This window comes from Lagopus muta, chromosome 6 (assembly GCF_023343835.1).
Source record: "Lagopus muta isolate bLagMut1 chromosome 6, bLagMut1 primary, whole genome shotgun sequence".
NCBI classification, from domain to species: domain Eukaryota; kingdom Metazoa; phylum Chordata; class Aves; order Galliformes; family Phasianidae; genus Lagopus; species Lagopus muta.
The window spans coordinates 21,282,972-21,308,501 of NC_064438.1; the positions used below are offsets into that span (position 1 = coordinate 21,282,972).

The 25,530-nt window shown below is 37.9% G+C and overlaps 1 protein-coding gene across 1 annotated transcript in view; it reads left to right on the forward strand.

The window, feature by feature from the left end:
* TTC17 (tetratricopeptide repeat domain 17) overlaps positions 1-25,530 on the forward strand; it is a 51,151-nt gene that overhangs the window by 14,489 nt on the left and 11,132 nt on the right. The window contains exons 7-20 of the mRNA XM_048948303.1: positions 781-912; positions 1,542-1,651; positions 1,908-2,052; positions 2,415-2,554; positions 2,793-2,953; positions 3,550-3,662; positions 5,167-5,307; positions 5,698-5,813; positions 6,332-6,506; positions 7,058-7,135; positions 9,153-9,377; positions 11,549-11,735; positions 24,274-24,444; positions 24,827-25,077. Of these exons, the coding sequence (XP_048804260.1) occupies positions 781-912; positions 1,542-1,651; positions 1,908-2,052; positions 2,415-2,554; positions 2,793-2,953; positions 3,550-3,662; positions 5,167-5,307; positions 5,698-5,813; positions 6,332-6,506; positions 7,058-7,135; positions 9,153-9,377; positions 11,549-11,735; positions 24,274-24,444; positions 24,827-25,077 (2,145 nt within the window). The remainder of the gene's footprint in view (positions 1-780; positions 913-1,541; positions 1,652-1,907; positions 2,053-2,414; positions 2,555-2,792; positions 2,954-3,549; positions 3,663-5,166; positions 5,308-5,697; positions 5,814-6,331; positions 6,507-7,057; positions 7,136-9,152; positions 9,378-11,548; positions 11,736-24,273; positions 24,445-24,826; positions 25,078-25,530) is intronic.

Below are 25,530 nucleotides of genomic sequence, written 5' to 3' on the forward strand. Positions count from 1 at the left end.
TTAGACAGCAAATTGCTGAGCAGGATCATTAAGCTATATGGAGATTCAGGGTCAAAAAGTTGTTTGTATGGCTGTCAACATTTTATAACGTAGCTGACTGTCGCTTTGATATCTGAATGCCAAGCTCTAACCCAGTGGATGAAATAATTGCTCTTTGCTAATACAAAGTTCATCTGCTACAGAATGATCACAGCTGAAAGATGCAAAAGTTGCTTTGGTCGACAAAGTTGTATGAGCAGATTTTCTAATGCAGACCTAGCTTTAGCACTCATCTCATTATGTTTATTTTATTACTAGTCTCAAAATTATTTTTTCATCTACAAGTATTTTCTCATAAAGAAAACAGGAATGGAAATTTTCTAGTTCTGTTCCTGGGTTTGGTTGTACCTCTGCTATTCAGAAAACAAGAAAAGAGGACAATTCTGTAGTGTGTAACCTGATAAACATGAGTTAAGTGCTTCAGTGGTGACCAATGACACCGATAGCTACCAAGTAATGTGAAGCTATCAGAAGCTAATGCTTACCCTATAGCATTCATCATGCAAAGGTTGCTCTTGGAAGAATTGGGATTAATGACTGCTCAAGTGTTTTCTTATCAGTAGTAATATATGTTATTCATCTGGCAAAGGTGACACTATCCTGTGAAGTCAGAGATCTTGTTATGAAAGGATGATAGGAATGTGAAATAGTAAAACTGGAAATTTTCCTGGAAGTCATGTTCTTGTGCATATTTCTCAGGAATTTAGTTTCTCTAAAACTAATCTTCATTTTTTCTTTTAGGGTGTCCAGGAAAGAGTTAATCTTTCTGCACCCTTGTTACCTAAAGAAGATCCAATCTTCACATACTTATCACGGAGGCTGGGAAGAAGTATAGAGGAAATAGGTCATCGTATTTATGATGGGCTAATGAAGGTATGAAGCCGTAAACTTACAGTATGTTGAAAAAGTGTGCTGGAAAGTCCTCAGAGGATTAGACATACCTAGTACATGCAGTCACATTCAGTACTAGCCTTGCACATATATTCTGGTTTTATGTTTCAGTTACAAGAGATAGAGTAAAAACATTTTCACTAAGGTAAGCAGAGACAGGAGAAAGCGTTAGCAAACCCAATAAGCAGATGCTGTCACCTTTTATAACTCTTTTACTTCTGTGGCCTAGGGAGGCCACATTCATTATTCTGTTAGGATATAAGAGCTTTTAAACAAAAATGCTGGTACTTAAAGGTCACACATGCTTTTTTTAAATGCCTTCCTGCAAGACATAGGAACTCTGCTGTTGCATAAAACGCCGTCACTGCTTGTTTCATTTTGAATTTTCACCAGTATGAAATGTAAGAGTTGTGTTTCTTTCATACATCTGTGTGCCGGTTCATTCTTCCTGAATATTCACAGGCATTGCCAAGTGCCAGCTTTCCAGAGGAAGAGGAAAACTTAGAGCAGATTAATGCTCAGTCTTCCATCCCTGAGTAATTAAAGCCAATGGATGACCTTTTAGTTCATCTTAGTTGATAGTACAGTTCTTGTGTTTCTCTTTACTGCAGAACTCTTCTTCCTGGGTACTTTATAATATGGCTTCTTTTTACTGGCGAATAAAGAATGAACCGTACCAAGTAGTAGAATGTGCCATGCGTGCCCTTCATTTCTCTTCCAGGTGAGAATTGCTGGTGAAGATATTTTTTGTCAGATTGCTTTTCTAGTTAGCCTGATTACTGAGCAGATTTTTAAGAATGAAAGAAATAAACACTGTTAAATATTCTTAGGCATATATATGATTTAGACACTTGATGATTTTTCTTTCAAAAACCATATTTAGTATGTAACTGAAGAATGAGTGTGTCCTTGTGCACAATCCTTACCTAGTCTGATGTTTTAATGGCTTTTTTATTTCTTTTTTTTTTTTTAATTAGGCAAAATAAAGACATTGCATTGGTAAATTTGGCAAATATTCTGCACCGAGCTCACTTCTCTGCGGATGCTGCTATTGTGGTCCACGCAGCTCTGGATTACAGTGACTTCTTTACCAGCTATTACACTTTGGGAAATATATATGCAGTAAATATTATCTCATTTTTCAACAACTGTAGGAAAACAATACTTAATCTTTCTGGCTTAATTTATAATGCTTTAGTCTTTTACAGTGCATTTTGTGTTACACACATTACATGCTTGATGTTTATATTTCTGTTTAAATATTTTCATTCTGTCTTTGCCAAAAGTTTTTATTTGCACTTTGAAGTAAATTCAAGGGAAATTTTCCCACAGCCTCACCTTAACAGATAGAGTGGCTTTAATTTCTGCAGGCAGGCCACTCATTACTGCAGATTAAATTTTGAGTTGATTACTTACTTAAAAATCAAGGAAATTGATCAAATGTTACAAGCTCATTCTCTCTTTGTCTCTCCATCATTCTTCAGATGCTCGGGGAGTACAACCACTCGGTCCTATGTTATGATCATGCTCTACAGGCCAAGCCAGGGTTTGAGCAAGCTGTGAAAAGGAAGCATGCTGTATTGTGTCAGCAAAAATTAGAGCAAAAACTGGAAGCTCAGCATAGGTAACTAAAGCACCACTGTAGTGGAAATGCGTACAGTCTCAATTTATTGTTCTGCTGCATCAACTCTTTACATTTCCAATAGAATAATATTGGTTTACTTTTTAAATTTCTTAGGGTGTATGATAAAATTATTACTTTAAGCAACCCAGAACAAGGATGAAAATATACAGTGTTATGGGAAAAGTTGTTATTTTTAAAAACATTCAAAGCGAATCTTTTCTACTGTCCAATTTTCAAGATCACTTCAGCGAACCTTAAATGAATTGAAGGAATATCAGAAGCAGCATGACCATTACCTTAGACAGCAAGACGTTTTAGACAAATACAAGCTCATCCAGGAGGAACAAATCCTGAGGAACATAATTCATGAGACCCAAATGGCGAAAGAAGCTCAATTAGGTACCACTTTTCAGAGTTCATGCTTATTATAGGAATGAAGAATTGCATGTATTCAGATTAATCACACAGAATCTTTTGTGTTGGAAAGGGACCTTTAAAGGCCATCAAGTCCAACTCCCCTGCAATGAGCAGAGACACCTAAAGCTAGATTAGGGTGCTCAGAGTCCTCTCTGGGCAGCCTGCTTCAGTGCCTCACCACCCTCACTGTAAAAAACTTCTTCCTTATGTCTGATCTGAATCTCTCCCTTCTTTTAGTTTGAAACCATTTCCCCTTGTCCTATCACAACAGCTCTGCTGAAGAGTCTGTCCCCTCCTTTTTTATAGATCCCCTAATGTTAATGTCAGGATGCAAATTCTTAGAATATTTTGGTGGCCCTGAGTTGCTGTTCTGTTTTGCTTATTAAAACTAGTGATTATGGCATGTTCTCCAAATGGGTACTTATTGAGTCTTTACAAGATAGAATTCATGATGAGTGGGTTTAAAAAATAAAAATAAAAAACTACCTGGGAGGAAGTGGAGCTTTTTTTACTGTACACTTCTCATCTCCTCAATAACCTCACTTAGACTGTAAAATAACATGTTTTGTGCTATGCAGGGAACCATCAGATTTGTAGACTGAGCAACCAGCAGCACAGCTTGCACTGCCAGTGGGACCAGCCTGTTCGCTATCACCGTGGAGACATTTTTGAAAACGTGGAATATGTTCAGGTTTGTCTGTGAATTGATACTGCTGTTTGAAGTTGTGTCCCGTTTTCCCCATTAGTAAAATAGTGGAGGTTGTGGGTTGTGGAGTTTTTGAGCTGGTTGGATTTTGGGATTTTTTTTGAGGCTCATCAGAGGAGGACGTACCTTTGGAGTTTGTAAATTATAGTAAGAAGTGGCTTAGTCCCCTTTTGAGAGTTTGAAGTATTTAATGCTTGTTTACTTTGCTAGCAGTGCAAGCTAAGATCAATAGTAGATTTTAGGAATGCCAAGCTTTTATTAAGTAAGGCTTTGTTTTACTTAAAAAGAAAAAGAAAAAAAAAGATTATCAGTATTTACTTTTTTTTTTTTTTTCTGAAGTTGTCTTTTTCTGACAGATTTGAGCTACTTGTGTAGTCTTCTATGCATTTTTAACCTGCATGGAACAGCTAGCTGGTTCTTTCTAGGAAGGACGAAGATTACTCACTTGAGAAATTACAGCTTTCTCTCATTTAAATGTGCTACACTCAGGCATGCTAGCAGGAGTAAATGTTTTACTTGCCTTCAAAGAGGACAGGAAAGAGGCAAAGATTCCTAAGGACTTAATTTTCTTTTCAAATATACATGTGGAACCTGGAATAAGAACTACTCCTTAATGGAAACAATATTCCCATAGATAGCTCAGATATGTGTTTAATATTTCATTAATTATTTCTACAGCCCTTACGTGGATTGTAATTTCTTTTGTTATGCTATTGTGTGACTCAAGGAAGGACTTCTTCCAATTTAATATTTTGTCTCTACCAGAAGGAGCAGAAAACTGCAATACACAACTAATAAATACAAGAGTAGAGCTCCGTTCTGATCAGTTTAATGACTGCTTTTGTAGCCCTAAAATAAGGTGTTAGCCTGATTTAATAAGTATTGGCTATTTGTATATCTTCAATTAGACAGTTCACCAAGGAAATCTGATACAGGAATATTGGGAAGCCTTGGAAGCTTTGGAAGGTGTGCTCTAACACTGAAAACCCAGATCAAAAACCAGCGCACTGATGTGCTAGAGCTACACATAAAAATTGTTTGTTTTGTAATATGGAATGTGTTTTGGAGTTTCCTGTCATCTGGCTTAAGAAAACAGGAATATTTATTTTTAATTATGTTTTCTTCTTGGATGTTCTTCCTGTTCAGGTTATCAGGATGGGTTTTGCAAGCCGTAAGACTTACTAACTCCAACTTGAATGATTGATATACATAGTGTAGATATGTCGATTTTGTATATGACCTGCTAGAAATGTTTGCTTGATATATTTTAGCATTTTTTGCTTATTTGCAGTTGTATTTTCATTGTTGACTTTTTTACAATATGAGTGTTTTTCTATGGTGTGAGTGGATCAAGCTTGAATTTCTGTTTTTTAATGCTACCCAAATTTTAGCTCATTTGTGAAGTTTAACTACATAAATAGTGGGGTATACATTCCACTTTTTTTAGATAGACATCTCTCTTCTTTATGGAATTCTGTTTTGTTTCTAGTTTGGTGAAGACTCTTCAACTTCAAGTATGACATCTCTGAATTTCGATCTTCATGCAAACCAAAGTGGCCACAGCCAATCCTTGCAGTCTTCCCCTGTTGCTCGTTCCATCATTTCAGTGTGGAGTGTAGAATCCAATAGAGTGAGTGAATGGCATAGGTTTTGCTTTTTTGCTCCTTCAAAGAGGTGTTATAAAAGTGTGCATCTTGTCCTTGTTTGTATGAAACTTCTTAGCACTTCTTTAACATGCTGAACATCTCTGTAGTTTCTGTGGACCAGTTTCCAGTCATTTGAAACTTTGCTATAGCACCAACAGGGTTGTTTTCCTATGGCAGCTGAGAAGAAGTCTGCTGCAAGTATAGCTGTACAGCTAGAAAACTGAGCCGCTGTTCTGGAAAAAATTGGAAAATAATAGTTTTAAAGATGTCTATTCTTTTGTTCCTCCAGATTATTTCTTGTGTTCTTAATTAGCTTGTTCATTAAAATATTGAAAATGTTGAGAAAATAATTTAAAAATTCCTTTTCCCTTTAGGACAAACAACATCTTCTTTGGCCTCAGCGTTCTGAGTGTATGAAATCTTTCCCCAAAATTCCTGATCCGGAAGAGCTGCCAACTTATTTTCTGCCTCCGGAAAATAGGGGATTCAGGCAAGTGTTAATTTTATTTTTAAATATCTCTAACTTAGTTTCATATTTATAATTTTTGACACTTGATGTTTTAATGAACATTTTCTCTCTGGATAGGGTGGATGCAACTCGTGTTCAACAGCACAAGTGCTTTCAGATCTCTTCCTTTGGCCATCCCAGTGAAGGAGTGATTTTCCTTTACTGTTGTTATTTCTATAACTGTAACAGACCCAATTTCATGATGATTGTTCCCTGACATTTTAGTACAAGGTGAATGCATGAAACATCTACAATATTACTAAAAGAATGAGGATTTAAGTGCAGGTATGAACGTGGATTATTCTTTTGGGACAGAGGTAGAAAAACAGCTTAGTTGTGAATTAGCCAACAGTGCTTACTATTAAATAGGGGAAAATAAAAGTGTCTGTGCTGCAATAGCTACTTCCATAAGTCATGATAATTTTATACTGTTCTGTTCACTTAGAACTGCAGTGGTGGTAGGGAAGCTATTGATTTGTCTTGGTTCTCCTTATTGCTAGAGTCCAGTCAATCCTAAATATCCCAAGAGAAGCCGTTGGGCATGAAGACACCCAGGTACCAGACTGTTCTTCCATTACCGATGCTCGTAACAATGAATCTCTGTACCTACTTGTCAAAGAACTAGATGGTAATCTAGATTTGAAAATGAAGATGCCGGATGATCAAGCAAGACAAGTAAGAGAAACATCTCACTGCTTCTTGTCTGTTTTAAATTTTTCCTCTTTTTTTGCCTTAGAAGTCTTGTTCAGGAAGTCAGCCATTTCTGATATTTAAAAGATGACTTGCTTGCTTCCCTTTTTTCTTTTGGAAGTGTGGAATCAAGTGCTTTCTAATATTGCTGGAGGAAGGGAGAGTTTGTCACTCAGCATAAGGCTATTGCCTGTCCTCTCTTAAATGCTGACCAAAGCACACAAAGTAAGAAAATTAATTTATTTAAAATTACTCCTTTGTTTTGAAACTTCTAAGGGCTACTTGACATGATTCAACTTCTCTGGATTTCCAGTATCTCTTATATTCTTCCAAATTGGCAACTTTAAGGTGAAATTACTCGTTCATATTGTTTTTTGTAGATTGGCTGCTTATGTGATGTGAATATATAATGATTGATTTAGGAATTAGTTAGTAAACTAAATGAAATATTTGGGGAACTGAGACTTAAATGACCAGTTTAGCTATATATTGTAAAATTTCACTTAAAAAAAAAAAAAAATAAATCCTCTGTTCAGATCTTGCATTCTCGAATCAACAATCAAGCTATTACACAGGAGAAGATGGAAGCATTTCTTGATCATGCTATGAAAAAGGTAAGTCAAAATTTATAGTGCAAGATAAATGAGGAATTCTTATTTAAAGCTTCTTTCTATACTTATAAAATGGTCAGATTGGTTTTAGAAGTAAAGATTTGATGTGCCTGTGAGTGAGATGAAACTAGCTTGATAATTCAGGTTTGTAGGAGAAGCTCAAATATATAGCTATTTCCTTTAGCTCAGTGTAAACCACACAGCCCCATGGTTACTTGTTCTTTTTGTGACTGCAGGACATTGGGCATCAATGTATCAGCTAATCCTGGCAGACATTTGTTCAGATCAACATAACAGCTTGCACCTACTCCCTCTTCCACCTCCCGCAAAACATCTGCCTTTTGCTCTTCCTCCTCCTCAGTAGTCCCCCAACCCTGTACTCCAAAGGCAACCAACCCACTGTCAGTCTTCTGTCAGGATAATTAGCACTCTGGGGCAGAGCATGTACATCTGTGTAACACCCTGCAGAATGCCACCTCCATCTTGCGTGGGGCCTTTGAGTCATCACTGTTCAACTGACAGGAAGCATTGAGATAGAGGTTGGCTCTTTTTCACCTGTCAAGCTGTTCTCTCTCAAATTAAGTATCTTCTATAAATTGTGTCAAGGCAGTGTATGTATGTATTGTTTTGAGTCTAAAATCAGTAGTGTTTACTATGTGCATCTGTCTTACCCAGAAGAGGAAAAATCAGCAGTAGGAGTTGATTTCTGTTATTACGGTGATCAGAACAGTCCTATATATGTCTAATGTCTAACTGTTGCAGTGCATAGATATTTTGTTTCTAACTCTAGTATTTGGTTGCCTTCGTGCTGAAAGTCTGAACTTGATCATTCTTATGCTGATACAGGAACAGTGCTATGCCTATTCTGTTAATGATAAACTCTTCTACTGAAGAAGAGCAACAGCTAGCATCCTTGTACTGAGAAAGACAAAATGCTAGTAATTTGCTTGGAATTTAGTCAGAGAACATTAAGACCTCTGTATGGAAAGCAGTTCAGTGAGGAGTTTGTGAGTAACATGCAAGTAATAGTATGTATGTGCATTGCAAAATAGAGGCGTTAGGTAATCTTACAATTACTGATTATTATATAAGGTACTCATGAGAAAAGGTAATGTATCCTACTGATATCTTCCTATGCATCTTGAACCATGGGAAAAGCCCTTCTGTATGAGGTGTCTGTAAAACCTCTAATATCTTTCTGTCGGTTAACTTTTTCAACACGTGTAACTGGTTAACACTGAAAATACTTAAAAAACCAAAATGGAACACTGGTGTTTCTAGAGCATTCTGTCTGCTCTGTCTGAAAGAAGTTGTTTTATTTAACTCTGCCTACTTGTCAGGATTTTAAAATTTTGCTATTTCTCCTCTAGGATGAGTGTTTGTTTCCTCTGCCATAGGTCAAAGAGGAGGAGGAGGAATTCAAGGTGTATTTGATGCTTTCTCTGTTATTACACATGCCTTCACTTGTCACTTGCTGTTTTACTTTAAGCAGCATCTCATGCGTGTCATGTTGACATCTATTCATAAAACATGCAGAGATAACTAAATTTAAGAAAAAACAACTTTGAAACCTTAAAACATCTTGATGTAGGATATAGGACCTGGAAGCACATCTAACTAGTAGTTGGAAAGGGATTGACCTTCAGATTGGTAACATCTTTTCACAGACCCATGTTGATGTAATTTTAAGACTCCGAAGCGGCTCACAAATGTTCTTCTGAAGCAAACTAACCATTGTCAGTTGTGTGTTTTAAGGGATTTTGTGGTTACATTGTAAGATAGTCGTACAAGTAAATGGTGTGAGCAACAGGTCCTGCTAAATTACAGTGCAGACTGTGAGTTGCATCAGTTCACTAACTTCTCTGCCCTGATAAAACTCAAGCTGTGAACAAAGCAACTTGTAATGTGTACCTAGTTAGACAGTGTGCAGAAGTGAGGTTTTTTTGTTTTTACCAGACAGCAGTCACTTCTGTCTCCCTGAAACACCTCTGTGGGTATTTTCATTCTAATTCTCCTGTAGCCTCAAGATCCTCTATGGCTTGTGCTTAATGAAGCAGGATTGTACTGGCGTGCAGTTGGAAATAGCACCTTTGCTGTCACCTGTTTGCAAAAAGCATTTAATTTGGCTCCACATGACTATCAGGACATCCCTCTGGTCAATCTTGCTAACCTCTTGATTCATTATGGTCTTCATTTGGATGCCAGCAGGCTCTTGCTTCAGGCTTTGGCCATCAATGCCTCTGAGGTAAGACGATGTTTTTTTGTGTTAGTTCAGCAGTGGGTGCCTTTCCGTTACTTGGTTAGATACATGTTATGTAACTGTGATGACTTACCTGAAGTATGCTGATTAGCTTCCAGCTTGTGGTTTGAAAGGAGTGTTAATTTTCATTTACATTCTTGTTCTAACCAGTTGGTGCTGGTTACTGAGAACATACACATCTGGAACATAATGCTTCTATATAGATGACAGGTTCTTGTTTACAAAAACCTGCATCACCAGTGGCTCAAAGGAATCCAATCATGATGTTTTGGGAACTCTGTCACCTTAAAAAGAGATTCTGATGGTGTTGTTCTACCTTGGTTTGGAAAAAAAAGAAACTCTTAAAGCAGCAGATGTGTCTTGAAGGTCTTAGGCTGCATAGACATCTTTATCTGCCACTTGTTTTTGTAGTTTTTATTATATACAGTTTTATTTGTCCCTAGATTTAAGGTATGTAGCTGGGTATAAACCTGTGTTGGAGTTCTTTTGCCTTTACTTCCAGTTGTAGATTCAAAACAGTTTTTTCATTCCTGAATAGTAACATTATAGACATTTTGCAGATGGGCACCTATCTAACGTAGAAACTCACCATGTAAACTGATTAAACTGTGGAACTGGCCAGAGCAATTGTGAAATGGAGAGAAGAAGAAAAAGAATTAAATTGAGGTGGGACCTGAACTTAGATTGGTGTGTATGTATCTGTGTCACACCGCCTTTTATTTGGCAAGTGATTTGGTATTAAATTTGCGATACTTCTGTAAGAAGTGAAAGCTAATATTTCCCATGCTTGTACTTCTGCACCGAGGTGAACAGAGGGCTGTAACCCACCAGTCTATCAGGCACCTAGCACTTAAATGCAACAAGTGGCATAAGCTTTTCTAGTGTAAAGGGATCTGGCCAATGTGAGTTGCAGGTAGGAGTGCAGAAAGGAGTTATGAAAAAAAAAAAGACATGTGCCTTGAGAGGAACACTTGAAAGCACAACACTGAAAGTTAACGAAGGATCACACTGCCTGGATTAGGGCTTTCCTCAAAAATGTTGGTGAGTCTTGCCTACTACAGAAATGCCTGCTCTTATTTTTTTCAGTCAGTCACAGTCCTGTAAAAAAAATACTGTTTTAAAAAATTGGCAGGAAAATCTGCACTCAAATGAAACTTCCTGGAATATAATGAAAAGTAGATATAAATCAAAATGAATTACAGATGCAGGAGTTAAGTGTGTGCTCTGTGAGCACAAATTTGTATAAATAAATAAATAAATTAGAATGCAGTTGCTCAAGTTGCATGATTTTCTGAATAATGCTTAATGATAGAAGCTGAGTCTGGCAAATATGAAGCTGTTGGTCAGTCTCCAAATTTTCAGATAATGAATGTAAAATTACTTGTATGGGAAAAAACAACTAAAACAACTATGTTACAATATTATAGTCATTATTATAGCGTTATATTAACTATTATTTTTTTGTGTGTGTGATTGTTTTCAGTCAACAAATAAAAAGTAATGTTTCACTTTGTGCCTATATTTGCTGATTAAATTCTATCCAGTGAAAAGGGTGTTTGTAATCTGTACTTCACCAATGGATGTTATGCAGAGACTTGCCAAAAGCAGAGGGCAAAAATATGAAGTTTTATAAAGAGTTGAAAATAAATGTTCATCTCTAAGCTAGTGTGAAATTGATGTTTTCAGTAGCCCAGTTCTGCTCAAGTAAGTGCTGAATATTATTGACAAATGAAATGCATCTGTCCTTCTAGAGCTGTAGTAATATTTCTATGCTTTTGCTGACTTCTAGTAGTTCTAAGATATCTTCAAACATTTAAGTTTAGCTATTGCTGTTCTGTGCAGTGACCATTTTGTTTGTGATGGTTTATAGATAAGTATTTAATGCTTCATCTCAGCATGTATTTAACAGCTGGTTTTCATCGTGGAGAGTTGGAATCCAGAAGACAACCTTATGTCAGAACAGCTTTTGTTTAGCACAAATGCATCAAGCTGTTAGTTCTGTGTTTGAAGAATAGGCAATCCTTACTGAAGAAGTTTTCCAAATTCCTTCCAGACAAACTGGGGAGGGTGTGGGTTGGCAAGAGTTTTGCCTAGTTAGTTTCCATTTCAGCTGCTAAACATACTTATGCTGAGGTGTGTTGCTCTTTTCTTCATAGCCCCTGACTTTTTTGAGCCTGGGAAATGCCTATCTGGCTCTGAACAACATTAGTGGAGCCCTACAGGCCTTCAGACATGCACTGGATTTGACTACCAAGTGTTTGGAGTGTGAAAGCAGCCTGAAAATGATCCGCTGTCTGCAGTTCTACCCTTTTCTCTACAACATCACCTCTTCTGTATGCAGTGGTAAGCAGTTGCTGAAAGATGGACTGTGAGTGAAGTACTGTCCATATCTGCCTTGAGTGGTGCACCTGGAATTCATGTTTACTGTGCTGCTGCTTTTCAAGCATTCTCCTTTTTGCTTTGTAGTGTATTCTCCCTCTGAGGACCGAGGTTGAGGCACTGCTTTTAATGGAAGAGTTATGGTCCATTAAGAAGTGCTTGAGGATGGCTTCTTAAATATCTAGAGGGCTACCAGTGAGTGCAGATTACTGCCTGAGTATGTCAGTAATACCTTAACAGCCTGACTGATAGCTCTTACTGGTAAATGAGGAATGCTTAGAGAAATGTACGGCTCAGGTACTCAACAGCCCCTTTGTACATCTTTTCAAATTTTACAGTCAGATGGATTTGTTTTCTCAAAGCTGAAGAAATTGGCAAAGAGCAGCTCTAATTTTCTTATCCTTCCACTGTGTTCAGTCCATTGGATGTCATTTTATAGTGTTCAGTCTTCATGGAATAGACTGAGTGATGTCAGTACAGTATTATTTTGTTTATATGTGGTCTGTGTTCACTGCTTCTAAACTCACAAAAATCTATAAAAAGAATGTGTTTGAACCCAATCTCTCCCAGTTAAAATACTTTTAAAAAGTTGAGGCATAATGCTTTATTGCTCTTAGTATCTACTTGAATAAAATCCCCCACAAATAGCTATTGGAGACAGGTTTTGTTTCTGTAGGTCTCACTAAATATTTCCAGTACTTTCCCTGGTCTTGCACATAGCTAATATGCTGGTCACAAGCAGTCTTAAAGAACATTTATGGATATGCTTAATAACCCAGATTTCTTGCAAATTGTCACTAAAGTATCTTCTTCCCTTGTGAAAGAACATGTGAGAGCAATGCTTTTGATTTTTAGTATTACTAGGTCTTTCTCTGTTGGGTTTTTTTTGTTGTTGTTGTTACTGTTTTGTCTCTTGTATTGTTCTATAATTCCACATCCAGGTGAGAAACATGGAAAAAGCTTCCTTTGATTTATCATCTAGAATTAGGCTGCCTAAATGCAGGCCAGAGGCCTTATATACCTCCTAAATATGGATTATTTTACTGTAGTTGCTATTCCAGGTCTGTGTCAGTAGAATAATAGTATGTTTTATGGCCTCCTGCATTTTCACTAATTTACAACATGCCAGTTTTGCAGAGAACTGAGTGCTATTTGGTTAAAGTAGCAATAGGTATGAAAGCACATCTTGGGGGTCACTTTCTGACTCAGAATTGTAGTATTTAAGTATTCTCCTCTTTATTTATATTTTTGCTTTTTCATGGGACTCCTTCTGTCTTAATATTTCTCTCTCTTTCATTTTTATCTCTAATACCCTTTAGGTCATCTTTTGTCTGGGTGCAAGAAAAACCTGAAAGCGTGAACCTGACAAATAGTGTAAACGTTCTTTGTACGTTCTTCTGCAGAGTGTAAAATAAACACGCTGGCTAATTCAGCTTTGGTGATGATTTGTGGTTTAAATAAAAAATGAGAATTAAATGAAAAGGCAGACAAATCTTATTTTCATATGGTTTGGGGAAATATTTTTCCCCTGCTCTTCCTCTCATCAGACTTGAAAGGAAACTTGACAGGCTATGGGAAAGTTGAAGGTGAGTCTCCAAAACTGATATTTACCTCCTCCGTCTCCTTTGAGAGCTAAAGAAGAGCTGTTTTGCAGTACCTGGTCCACTGAAAAAAAAAATCACCCAGAAATTGGAATGTCAAGTATTGTCTCTGGTCTAATTACTTTGAGCATTTCTTCAAGATTTTTGAAAGTAACAATAGTAGGGCTGCCTGTGCTTTAGGCTGCACGCTCTTGCAGCAAATGCTCGGAGGAGTCATGTGCATGGTGCAGTGAATTGAATATAGGATCAAAAGTTTGAATTTGTGATCTGGTATTGGGTTGCATTATGTGTCATGGATATTTCATACAAGTGAAACGGGAGTTTTCTGAAGCACACTGGGACATTTGTTGTTAGTACAGGACTTAAAGTTGGTGCACTGATGCTGACTTACTGGATGCTTGCTAGTATGTTCCTGCCTGCACTGCTGCCTCATGCTGTTTTTTTTCTATTTCTGTTTTAGACATAAGTTTGTTTCTCAAACTCAAATCACTTCACGCACGTGAGAGCTCATGCCCTTCGTGTTCTTTTAGTCAAGATCAAAATTCAAGATCTTAAACATCTGGAATACCATTCTACTAATACATGAAGTGTAACATGTTTAAGCTTTGAGTGTCTCTAATCTTACTGTTTCATTACTTGGTAGGATAGTGCTTTTACAAAAAGCTTTGTGCAACCCTTCTGGAAATAGAGGCACTGAGAGCAAGGAATTTCTCTTTATACACTGTCAAGATCTCCAAGTACTTGTATGTAGTGAGTATGTAAGTTTGTAGAAGCAGCGCGTACTTGTTCACGTTCTGAGCTCTGTGATGTGTTCAGCTTAGCGACAGTGCTTTAAATGTGGGCTTAGTGCCCTCTTGTGGTGCAAATACCCCATACCATATGAAATCATAACTCTTGGTTTATTTCATCTGCTTCATCTTAAAATAGAACATGAGGAAAAAGGTATTTGAGCACTTAAGTGTATACGTTTTCCTTTATTTCCTAGCACATTTAAGTCCCACAAAGTTAGTAAGTTCTGACCTTCAAGTACATAGACCTGACAAGGGAGAGGCTCACCTGAAGAGAGAATCTCCGCTTAAAATCCCATTTACATGGGCAGATTAAATAAATAATTTAAATCAACATCACAGTTGAAGCCTTCAAATCTTAACTTATTAGCTGCAATTGCTTCAGGTTTCATATAGCAGTTTTAGCTACTCAAACACTAAACAAAGGCCCTGATATTCCAGGACAAACATATGTTTCCTTTACAATATGGTGTGCTAAAGCAGAGATGTGAAATACTCATTTTGTACATTCTTAAGCATTCTTAATTTAAGTCCAGAATCTGCCAATTGAATAGAATTCTGGAACTGAACACTACTTTTTCTTTCTTTATCTTGCTTGTCATGTCAAAGCGGAATTCTTTAGTTCTCCTGAAACACCTTTAAGCTATCATTTAATGTTAGTATTTTTATTTATTTGAGTACATTAATGGGAGGGATTGGGTCTGTGACCATTTGTTTTTGTGTTACTCTTACTCTCACTGCAGTCTTATGGGAAAGTTCACTGGTGCAAAAAGAATGGTCTCCCACAGTAGATTTTTCAAACACAGGGATTTCTACTGAACATGCAAAGTGCACGTTAAAGCTTCTAGAAACATGTCATGGCAGATGTTTGTGTTGTCACTTAATAACCAGGTAGCTCCATACAGAAACTGGGTCCTGTCTTAAACAGGAGCAGTTCTGCAGTTACTCTTGTCAGTTGAAGTAAAATTCTGCGTGGCTTGTTTCCACACCCCCCGTGCACACAAGTAAGGACGCTGTGCCCAGTGAGCTTCATGGGGATCTAAGAATGGAGCTGGAGTCTTTCTCAAGTATCCCTGGCAGCAGATATAAGGTCATGTGAAGGAGCTGTTGGAATCTGGGTGACCTACGTTGAGTTCAGCAGTGCTAAAGGAGTAAGGGGAGGTTACGTGTAGAATGAAGGTATGACATCTGATGCAGGCAGGTGGGAGACAGAGAAAGAGGGCCACTTTCGGTGGAGGTGTCTGCTACTGTCAGCTGCATCTCTGACAGGGAGGTCCTTAAAAAACCGTATGTGGGATTGTGCTCTGTGGCAAAAATGAGATCTAATTCTTGTTTCAGTGTTGTGTGACCATTTCAGCTCTGCTAGCACAGCAAGAGGAGAATCAGTTCCTACCATCCGACTTTGCTGGGATATATATGGAATTCATAGAGTTTCGGTGCTGTGATATGGAAGATTTTGAGTAGATATGTTGTTGTCAGAGGATAAATCTCTTTTCTAAGCTTACAAACTGTTGCGTTTAGAAGCATGTTTCTTTCCCAGGGGGCTCTGTAATACTTCTTACTATTTTATTTGGTATCTGCTGTGTAAATTAAACCTTTCCCTGAAAAGTCTTCGTCTAGTTTCTCTTGAGTCGCTGAACGAAGTTGAAAGTAAAGGAACTTGCCTTACAGAAAAGTGAAAAGCCATGCTGCTTTGAAAGAAATCTTTGCTTTCCAATGCTCCAACTGTTTTTGTCTTCAATACTGTGCAGAGAAGTATAGATGTTGATTCCTCACCTTAAGAATCAAATAATGTAGCACTGTGTTAAACATGGCATTTCTAGCTACTACCTGTTTCATATTCTTCATAGTCCATGCACACTGCTTCCAAGCTAGTGCTTGTTGGAAAGCTGTTGTGTACCTTAAAGGCTCCTGTATCCACCAGACAGTGCATGCTGTTTTAAGATTGTGTTCCTCAGATGTCCTTCTCTATTGCATTTGTCAAACAAGCTGATGATGTGAGTGAACTTGGTCTACAGACTCCTTTTATGCTCACATCAAATGATTTCTGTACAATGTGCAAAGCCTGTCTTGCTAGCTTATGTGCTTACTCTGCTTATTTGCGGGATAATGGTGTATCTAACAGCTGCTCTCAAAACTCACTATTGTCACTTTGTACCATCTGAATATCTGCAAAATATAGTGTTCTGTATTCATTCTGTCTTTTCTCAGGACCAGAAGACCACAAACTGGCAGTGGAGGAAAGAGAAAAAAGCCATTCTCTCAGCTGCAGGACTAAGGAGATGGGGATAGCATGGTGGAGAGTTCAGTGAGAGTTTACAGATGCAAAACTATTAACACTGAAAGGGAAAGTAGTACAGTATTAGATTAAATATAGTATGACAGTTCCCATTTTTGTCTGCCTTCATAGCACAAATGATTCTTCCTCATATACTATCTGGATCTTTCTGTTACTTCAACATAATTACATGTTCATGTAATAGGAGAATTGATCATCAGGGGTTAGGATGAAAGAGGAAAGATTCCCTTTCTGACTGAATCTTTCAGAACTCGATACCTTCATTTTTAGTTTTCAGGTGTATTAATGTTTCTCTGCAATGCTCTTGGTGATTTTTTTTGTGCTACTGTCTGCCTTCATCTCCTTTTAGGAGGCTGCATTAGCCAGGGGTGATTTCTTGCATGCAGCTAGACCTTTTGTAAAAGCTGCATCAACTACATATGTTTCAAAGGCTTTTTAGGGGTAGTTCCCTAACTACATCTCAAGGCAGATGTGTTTGTGTGAACAACTGTGTAGTAAAACTGCATAGGCTGAATTAGTGAGTTGGTTAAAGCATATTTGGAAGGAAAAGAGCATGTGGCCTGGCCCCTGTGTGTGGGGGAATTGACAAGGCATTGTTTAGTCTCATTAACAACTTGCCAATACCTTGTAGGCTGTATTCACTTGGCTTAAATCTGAGAACTTCTAAAGTGGTGATGTGTACCTTCAGCCTGTAATGAGCCATGTTGAGATTGTCTCAAAGCAGCATGTGATGCCATGTGTTCAGATTAAAATGAGCACTGCATGCTGAGCCATGGAGTGCCAGACACTTAACTACCCCTGATCTGTCTACTTTATTGATTTGTTTTTCCTTTTAAGGTTGGTTGCCTGATTCATGTGAGAATCTGCTGTGCTCTGATTATCCTCAAAGCTTGAAATCTATCATTCATTCCGGCTACTAGTGACCAAAACTAGGACAATTCCAGTTTCCCCAGATGAAGAAATAGATACTTCTTGGATGCAGCAGTTCTGGGGAGGCAGGAAATTCTTCCAAAAATCCCTGTATTTTTGCAGGGCCTGCTTTATTGGTTTGTACAATACTGGCATTGCGAGGAGAGTGTTTTCCTCTTGAATCCTAAGCTGGGGCAATTGGCAATATTCTTGTCTAACTTCGTTTTCTGCAAGAGTTTCCTGCCTGGATTCTAGAAAAGGCTAATCCAATTTCTGCTTGTTCTTCATTGCTCCATCAAAACAAGGATTGATTTTTGTCTATTTCATCTGGAGCAATAACTTTGCTCTTTTTAAGGAATTGTGTAAAATATAACCTGTCAGACAAACAGCTGAACGAACACTTAGAAGCTATCTTAGTAAGGGGCACACTTGCCTGGCAAGTCAACAACTTCCTTTGTTATTTGAGTGTGTCTGTGTCTCTGTGCTTTGATCTTCAGTAAGATTGTGCAGATATTTGTCCCAAACAAATCTGTGAATTGTTGTGGGTTAGTATTTACCATTAATCTGCTCTGGTTAAAGAGTGTAATGTAGAGAAAAGATGCACAGATGAACATAAAATACAACCTATCAAAACTATTTTCTTAAAAATGCAAAATCAGTTCATTCCAGAAACCCTTTTAAATTCACCATGTAGCACAAACCTTACAGACTGCGGTAGTTAAATCTACGTGCATAACACCATTATACACCCAGCAGGTGTATAATGAAAATCAGGCTTTCCAGTGTCAGCATGGTGAGAAAAGTGGAAAGTTAGCTAACCCCATTATGAGTAACTGCTAGCTGTTCATTTTTAAAGAATGGGCTACTCCTGTGTTTAGTCCTTTTTAAACTTCAGTTCGTAGATATTGAACGTAAATAGGGGATCTAAGGGTTGGGCTTGAGTCATGCAAAATATTTAATGTTTAGTTTGAGAGGTATATAGGGCTGAACATGGAGAGAAGACAAGAAAAAGAGCAAAACAAACATGAGACAATGTCTCTGTTTTATGATAACAATACTTAAAATAAGAATTTCCATGGCTTAATCCAAGCCTACTTCGGAAGTATATTATGTGAAATCAAGGAACCAAATACTGGCCATTTAGTTGTCACAGCATATGTTGTGCTATGATCTGTTGTAGTGGGCATTTAATGTTAAGAAATAAGTAGGTATTTTATATGACATGAGAAAAAAAAATACCTAAGCATGCAGGAGAACTCACTGAGGACAAACCTTAATCTTTGAAATTCATATGTACTTGTTTCTCTTACTCTCTCCCCCTGTCTCTCTCTCTTTCTCAAAAAAAAAAAAAAGCTGCTATTTCTGAAGCACAAACTGAAATTCAGGCTGGCATGCTGCTTACCTTGCTACTCTGCCATCATACTCTGAATGACATATATTGCAATCTCACTTACTGACTGACAGGATTTGAGAATTTCAATTTAGATGTTTCTGTATTTTGGATACTATTCCTAGGCATCATAGAGCAAGTTATGGCTTCTAGGTATGCCTCATAATAAAGCAAAAGCAAAACCTCTTATTGTAATGGACAGTGAGGAAGGAGCACAGTGAAGGCTTTAGATAGTCAACTTCCTTGATTTTCCCTGCCTGTTCTTAGTTATGAAAGAGGTGTTTCGGGGTTGTTTAGTTTGAAGTGTTCTGTTCTACTACATGGTATACACTGCTGAATTCTTCTAGAAGTTTAGCAGTCATGTCCCTTGCACTGTGATCAAGTTTAAGCAGGTATGTCTTCCTATTTTGTGTGTGTGTGTGTGTGTGTATTTAATGACTTATATTTCATAAAGAAAATGTGGTGTCTGCATTAGGGACTAATCTGTTACACAATGTTGAGGTGTTTCTATCAGCATGAAGAGATCTGACCGTGTATGGTTGGCATCTGTGTGTTTTTAAAGCTTTACTCAAAGCTGTTGTAATGAGACAAATAGCTAATCTTCAAATCTATAGCTAAGCCAATTTAGAGGCATCTTTTGGTTACAAATCACATTTTAAAACTATTTCGCTACAAGTGAGTGCAGTTGTTTTACAATATAATCCTCTTAATTGAAAATCCATTATTGGAATAAATAATTTTTAAAAATGAATGCTTCATTTTGTGTGCATGAGTCTAAACTCTGACCGTGTAAATTGTTCTGTTGTTTGCTATGCATCGAACCAAAGCTTGTTATGTAGCGCACTCTTACGACTACTGGGTTTGAGTATGCCCCCCTGCATCTTTGAGGAGGTTGCTACTGACTGCTCTTCTAGGGGAGGAACTTAAGATGAGGTAGGGATTTATGAAACTTTTACAATGCTTGCTACTACTTTCATAGAGCTTTTCATTGCTGCTTGTTAAGCTTTTACCTTAGGTTAGCAAAACATCCTGCGCTATCATATTGAAACAGTTTTTTTAGGTTTTGGTTTTTTTTGTTTTTTTTTTTTTTGAGGGGGTTGGGGGGGAGGATGTTTGTTTTGGTTTTATCCTGTAACCCCAATTTTGGAAAGGAGGGTTTTTATGAAAGGAATAATGCTTAAAATAGAGGGTGCTTCTATTTTGGCAGAAAACATATCAAAAGCTTAGTCCAGATGTTGAGACATGGCTGCTGTCATTCTCAGCTAGTATCAGTATTGATACCTGACTAGAGATACTTGGCCTGAGAAGCAACTTACTATTCTCTGTCCTTTGTTATTCCAGAATAGTAACAGTGGTGATACGTGGATGGCAGGGGCAATTTGTAGTCATTACTGGAGTACGTTACAGCTGTAAAAGATACTGGAGGTACATTTGTATTTGGACTGCAAAACCTAGTCGTGCCTTGTTGAATCTAGCAGTGGGCAAGACTTAACTGCTGAATGGACTGCTTTGCTTTTCAAGTGTGCAACAAGGCTTTTGGCAGTTCTGTGCTGCTGAAGATGCAGGCTGCCCTTCTGCTCTGTGTCTTTTCTGAGCCCTAGAGCATAGAGGGAATATGTCGTAAAGCTTGGGTATTCTTCCTCAGTTAAATATAGACCCATTGAGCACTTGTATCAGTATTGCATAGCCAGGTAATTGTTAATTAAAAGCTTCTACTTTTCTTCCCACCTCCAGTTGTCACTGTTAATCATTTTCTCTAAAAATAAACTGGGAATCCCTTTGTTATATGTTGTTATTTTTGCACTTCAGTGTGTGGTAAGCACAAAACTTTGATACAGCTACTGGAGCACCATTCAGTCATGCAGCTCAGGTGGATTTGTTGTGTTTCCAGTGACAGCTCTGTTCCATCATTGCAGTGTGGTTTGCAGTTTCTGCTTTCGGAGCTCAATCGTGGGATTTTATTTTATTTTTTGAAGTCTAAATGTGTGTGTTTGTTTGTTTTTTTAATTAAAAGAAATGAGTAAGAAAAGGAATGCATGAGTTTTAGAGCAAAAATCATAATACAAGCATAACAGTTTATAATTCAGTATAGCAGAGCAGCAATGGCTGCTAAAGATGTTCCTCTTCCCTTGTTACTGTTCATCCTATTGATTTAAAAAACTCATAAAATAACTGGCCTGGATGTTTTTTTTTCCCTTTAACAAATTCCTAGATCTAAAGATTATCAGTTTCTTTTACAACCAAATATCTTTTTGTATGCAGGCAGAATAACACGTTTTCTGGTAATAGCTCACAGGAGCTTTATGAAATGGTCTGTTCACCTTGAAACATCAAGGTAATTGGGTTGTGCAGTATGTAATCCCCAGAGTTGTTATAGCTCTCCAAGTCAAAGCTCGTGTTTTAGATGTTGCCTGAAAGAGGGTTCCTCAAAGAGCACTGGACAGGACTTGTCCTATAGAATGATAGGTGACAATTCTTCAGTTTCATTTCTCTAGTGAATATATTTAATACTAAAAATGCAGTATCACTGAAACAGCAGGCACCCCCAAAGTTTTCATGTGGTCTAATGAGATTGTTATTAATCTTCATGTTTAAAGGGTAATATAACACTCTTCATAGGAAAAGATAGTTATTGTCACTGCATCTCTCTGTGAAGAATATGGTTTTGAGTGTGCATCAGGAAACATGGAGTTTGACTTCTTGCTGTGAGGTTCTTTAGCTGTAATGTCTGTAGTAGGTGCTAAAGCTTTGGTGGAAATTGAAGAGGGGCCCTTAGAATCAAGGTGATCAATTTTAGATGGAAAGGATGACCTTATCAGATCTTTTCTGTACTTAAAATGTATGCTGTCCCTTCATGGCAGGGTGGTTGAGACCATGTGTTGCTGTACAAGCACTTCTACATCAGCCCCGGAATTAAGCAGATTAAAATGACATGAGGAATAGAGATTTCTAGCATCTAATACTGTTTTCTGCTTTTCATCTTAAGGATCTCCATGCTTTGTTTTAGAATCTGTGATGCTTTTTCTATCTAGTGGATTTGCTTTATAGCTTATGAACTTTTCTCATTTCTTTTTCTCCCATTTCTTTCATTAAATAGGCACAGTCAGATTATTTATTTGTCGCATTTCCCTCTCTTATGAATAATAATTATTATTATAATTATATTATTATTAATGTTATATAAAATGCAAAAGACTACATGTGTTGTGTTGGTAACATCTTTGTTCCACTGACTGGTGAGTAACAACGGAGTCTTAGAATACATGAGGTAGAACAGTCTGATACACTTTTATCTGGACTTTCTGAGCTCGGATATAAAGTCACAACATCTGCTCCCAGAAAATGAATGAGCAACAAAGAGATCCTTCTTCAGTACATTTTCATGCAGTAAGCTGGAGGATCAAGTACTGCGAAGTGGTTTTAGACTACAAGTTTTGTAATTGTAATCCCTGTGTCTGGACTTAACACCCAAAATTCACATGTGCACATTTGGACGACCAGAATATTTCTGAATAAGAATGAATATTGTATAACTGAGCATTCCTAGGGCAGCGGTCACTTTTGTCCTTCAACAAGGTGGTGTGCAGTAGGTATTGAAATGACGTGGGTCACGCTCTGCTGCTGGGGAATGTTTCTGGAACCTGGAGCTGCGTTGTTCCTTTGGTGGAACTTGTACTAGGTGTTCTTCCCTGTTGCTTTGCAAGCATGCAGCTGATACAAGCTGTAACGTTCTGTGGGCGGTGTTTCCATACCACCACTCCATGGTAAGCTCATCCAAGACCTTCTCTTCTTTTTTCAGCCAGCCTTTTTTTCCTCCTGTGACATCAGGCAACTGAAAGCAGTAATTTCAAAAAATCAGGCCACTCGGATTTCTATATATAGCAGCTCTCAAATCCCAAGAAAACCAGCACTCTCATTTAGTCTGTTTTTAGCAGTTAGTATTTGTAAATTTATATTAGCAAGGTTAGTCTTAAGTAGAATTGTGCCTTTTTTCCCTCTCGCTTGCTATTTCTAGTTTTTTTTGGGGTGTTTTTATCTCAAAAATAACTGTCTGTATATGTTGTTCATTTTGCTTTTTTTTTTTTAATTCCCCTTCATACTAATGATGAATTGACCTTCAGCAAAGGGAGTTGTGGTCATTACATTACTGAGTAGCACCTGCCTTGCATCAAAATCAGACTGGTTGTGATGGCAGGCAGGGGGACTTGTTTAAGCTTTAGTGTTCTGTGCATGCCACTCTTCGTGAAATAAACATGAGGATCTCCATAGATTGAAGAGTTTTTTTTTGTAGAGAAACCAATGACTTTTTTTTATTGACAGCACAGAGGGAGATGTGGCAGGATTGAAGAAAGAGTCACTAATAGGATAAGTAGGAAGGGAAGAATATAATTACGTGGTAGATGTTAGGACAGTTTCTGAAGTTATCAGCTTCTAGTTTGAATGTTTGCTTATCTAATGGCCTTCTTGTCTTTTCATATTTGGCAGAAAACTAGTTTTTACTGAACCTTTTTCTGGAAAATTCGTGAATACAGTTATTTGTTTGGTTTTTTGACATCTCCAGAGGTGTTACCTGAATGTTGACATGCAGAAGTACAGAGCATACAGTGTATGTTCCATCACTGACAAGTAATGGAACGGGTGACACCTATCTGAGAGTTGAACCATCCCCTTCATGCTGGCCTGATGAAGAACAAGGCATTAAAAATATTCCTTTGTAACATGGCATCATCGTGTGGAGAAAACTGCCGTATTCATATTCTTTGTAATTCATGCTGCCAGTTGGAAAAATAGTGCTTTCCATATGCAGTCTGTAGTACAAATAGCTTTCACAAGTAGAGCAGGGAACATACTTGAGGATCTTGCATTTAGCATGGGCTCTTTGATTCGCTACATGCTTCTTAATTCACTTGTGTATATGAGCTGTGTTCACTCGTAAGTGATTGGAAGGAGAAAGGAAGGATTTTAGAATAGTAGTTTAGTACTTGGAATATCTGCTTTACTTCTTAGTGACAGGCTTCCCATGTCTTGGCTCTGTAGCTGTGCCACAAAGTGAGGGCAGCTCCCAACCCTCACACCACATGGAGATGCACGTCCCTGTAACTGTGGAACTCTGGGGAAGTGAAGGGGGTCAGCCCTTTAGACACTGTGCCTGAGAATCTGACAAGGAATTACAGTTAGGAAATCTGAGATCTTTGGAAACACTCATTGAAAGTGCTACCACCACACAGTTGTTTCTCAAGTACTGTGCAGCTTCCTATCAAAAGATGCTTGTGTTTTCTTTCATTAGTCATTCACAGTGTGTAGGTAAAAACATTTTCTGTAACTTTTTTAGGTAATCTGCCTTGTCAAAAGGCAGAGCAGGGTTGTTTTGGTTGGTTTTGTTTTCCACTAAGCAATGGCTTTGATACTTTGTGAAACCCTACTACTAATCTGTGTGTAAACAACTGCAAGATTGCGCATTTATGACTAAAAGGAGAAGTCTTATGTGGTGTATCAATAAATTCCTCTCTTTCAGGTCACTGTCATGAGAAGAGTCCAGAAGGTAGTCATGACAAGGAGAAATACTTTGATGACCACCATGAGTCAGTCACAGAAATGGCAGAAGGACACTCTGGGAGAGGTACAGAAGATACAGAAATCCTTACTCAACATTCGTTAAGAGATCCCTCCATCTTGAGACTGGAAAGTAAGTCAGCCTTAAAATTCAGTACTGACAGATGAATGATTTTCTAGACTTTTTGGAAGAGCTGCCTTCCTTCCTCCGAGGACCTACATTATTCGCTTCTGCCTGTAAAGTGGAAAGTGATCCTTAAAACTTAGTTTGTGGTATTTACTGTTCTTCTCCAAGTCTGGCATGAAAAGTGAAATCAAAGGTAGGATGCTTTCCAAGGTAAAGGATGTAGTCTGTATTCTCCAGTCCCTTTCTCCATATGCAGCACGGAGTATTTAGTTTGTGCAAATGAAAGAGTCAGATCACAGGGAAAAAAGAAATGAACAAACCTTTTTTTTTTTTAATAAAACTTATGGATGAAGCTACAAAAAAATGAGGTTATGGTATTCCCTTTTAGACACTGTTACTGCAGAAAGCAATGGTTCAGAAGGAATGGAGAGTTTAGAAGATGATCAGATGTCTGAAGAGATGCTGGCTTTGGTGGATGAGTTTGAAAACTCATGGCCTCAAGAAGCTTTTGAAGGGGCGCTGGAAGTAAAAGGTCGTCGAATGGACTTACAGGGAATCCGTGTCCTAAAGAAGGGAGCTCAGGATGGCCTGGCAAGCTCCTGTTTTGGGGACTGTGGTGATGATGATGAAGCTGAATGGGTAAGTTTGGGTGAGTTTGTAAAAAACTTGTACCAACTTACTGTTACAGAGGGATATACTAAGACAGTTTCTGGGAACTTCCCCTGTAGGTTACACGGAGCTGGTTTGTGTTTTACGTGAAATGAGCTATTAGTTTCAGTCCATTCTAAAGGAAAGGCTTCCACTAAAACTAACATCATTGATTATCAACAGCAGGTGATTGGGTGTTGAATGTTGCTGAGTTCCTCCATGCTACCTGTACAGAGTTACAAAGGAGACAAGATTTTAACCAAATGTCCTAGTTAGCATGAAGATAACAAAAATACCTGTAGTCATCATGTTGCCAAGGAAATATGTAATGAGAAATGCATTTCAGCTCTTCAGCAGTCAAATTGGTTTTCTCTTAGGCTAGAGTTTGAAGTTGTATGTTGTTTGCGTAGTGTGATGCATTAAAAATGAGCAGGCTCAGAGAAT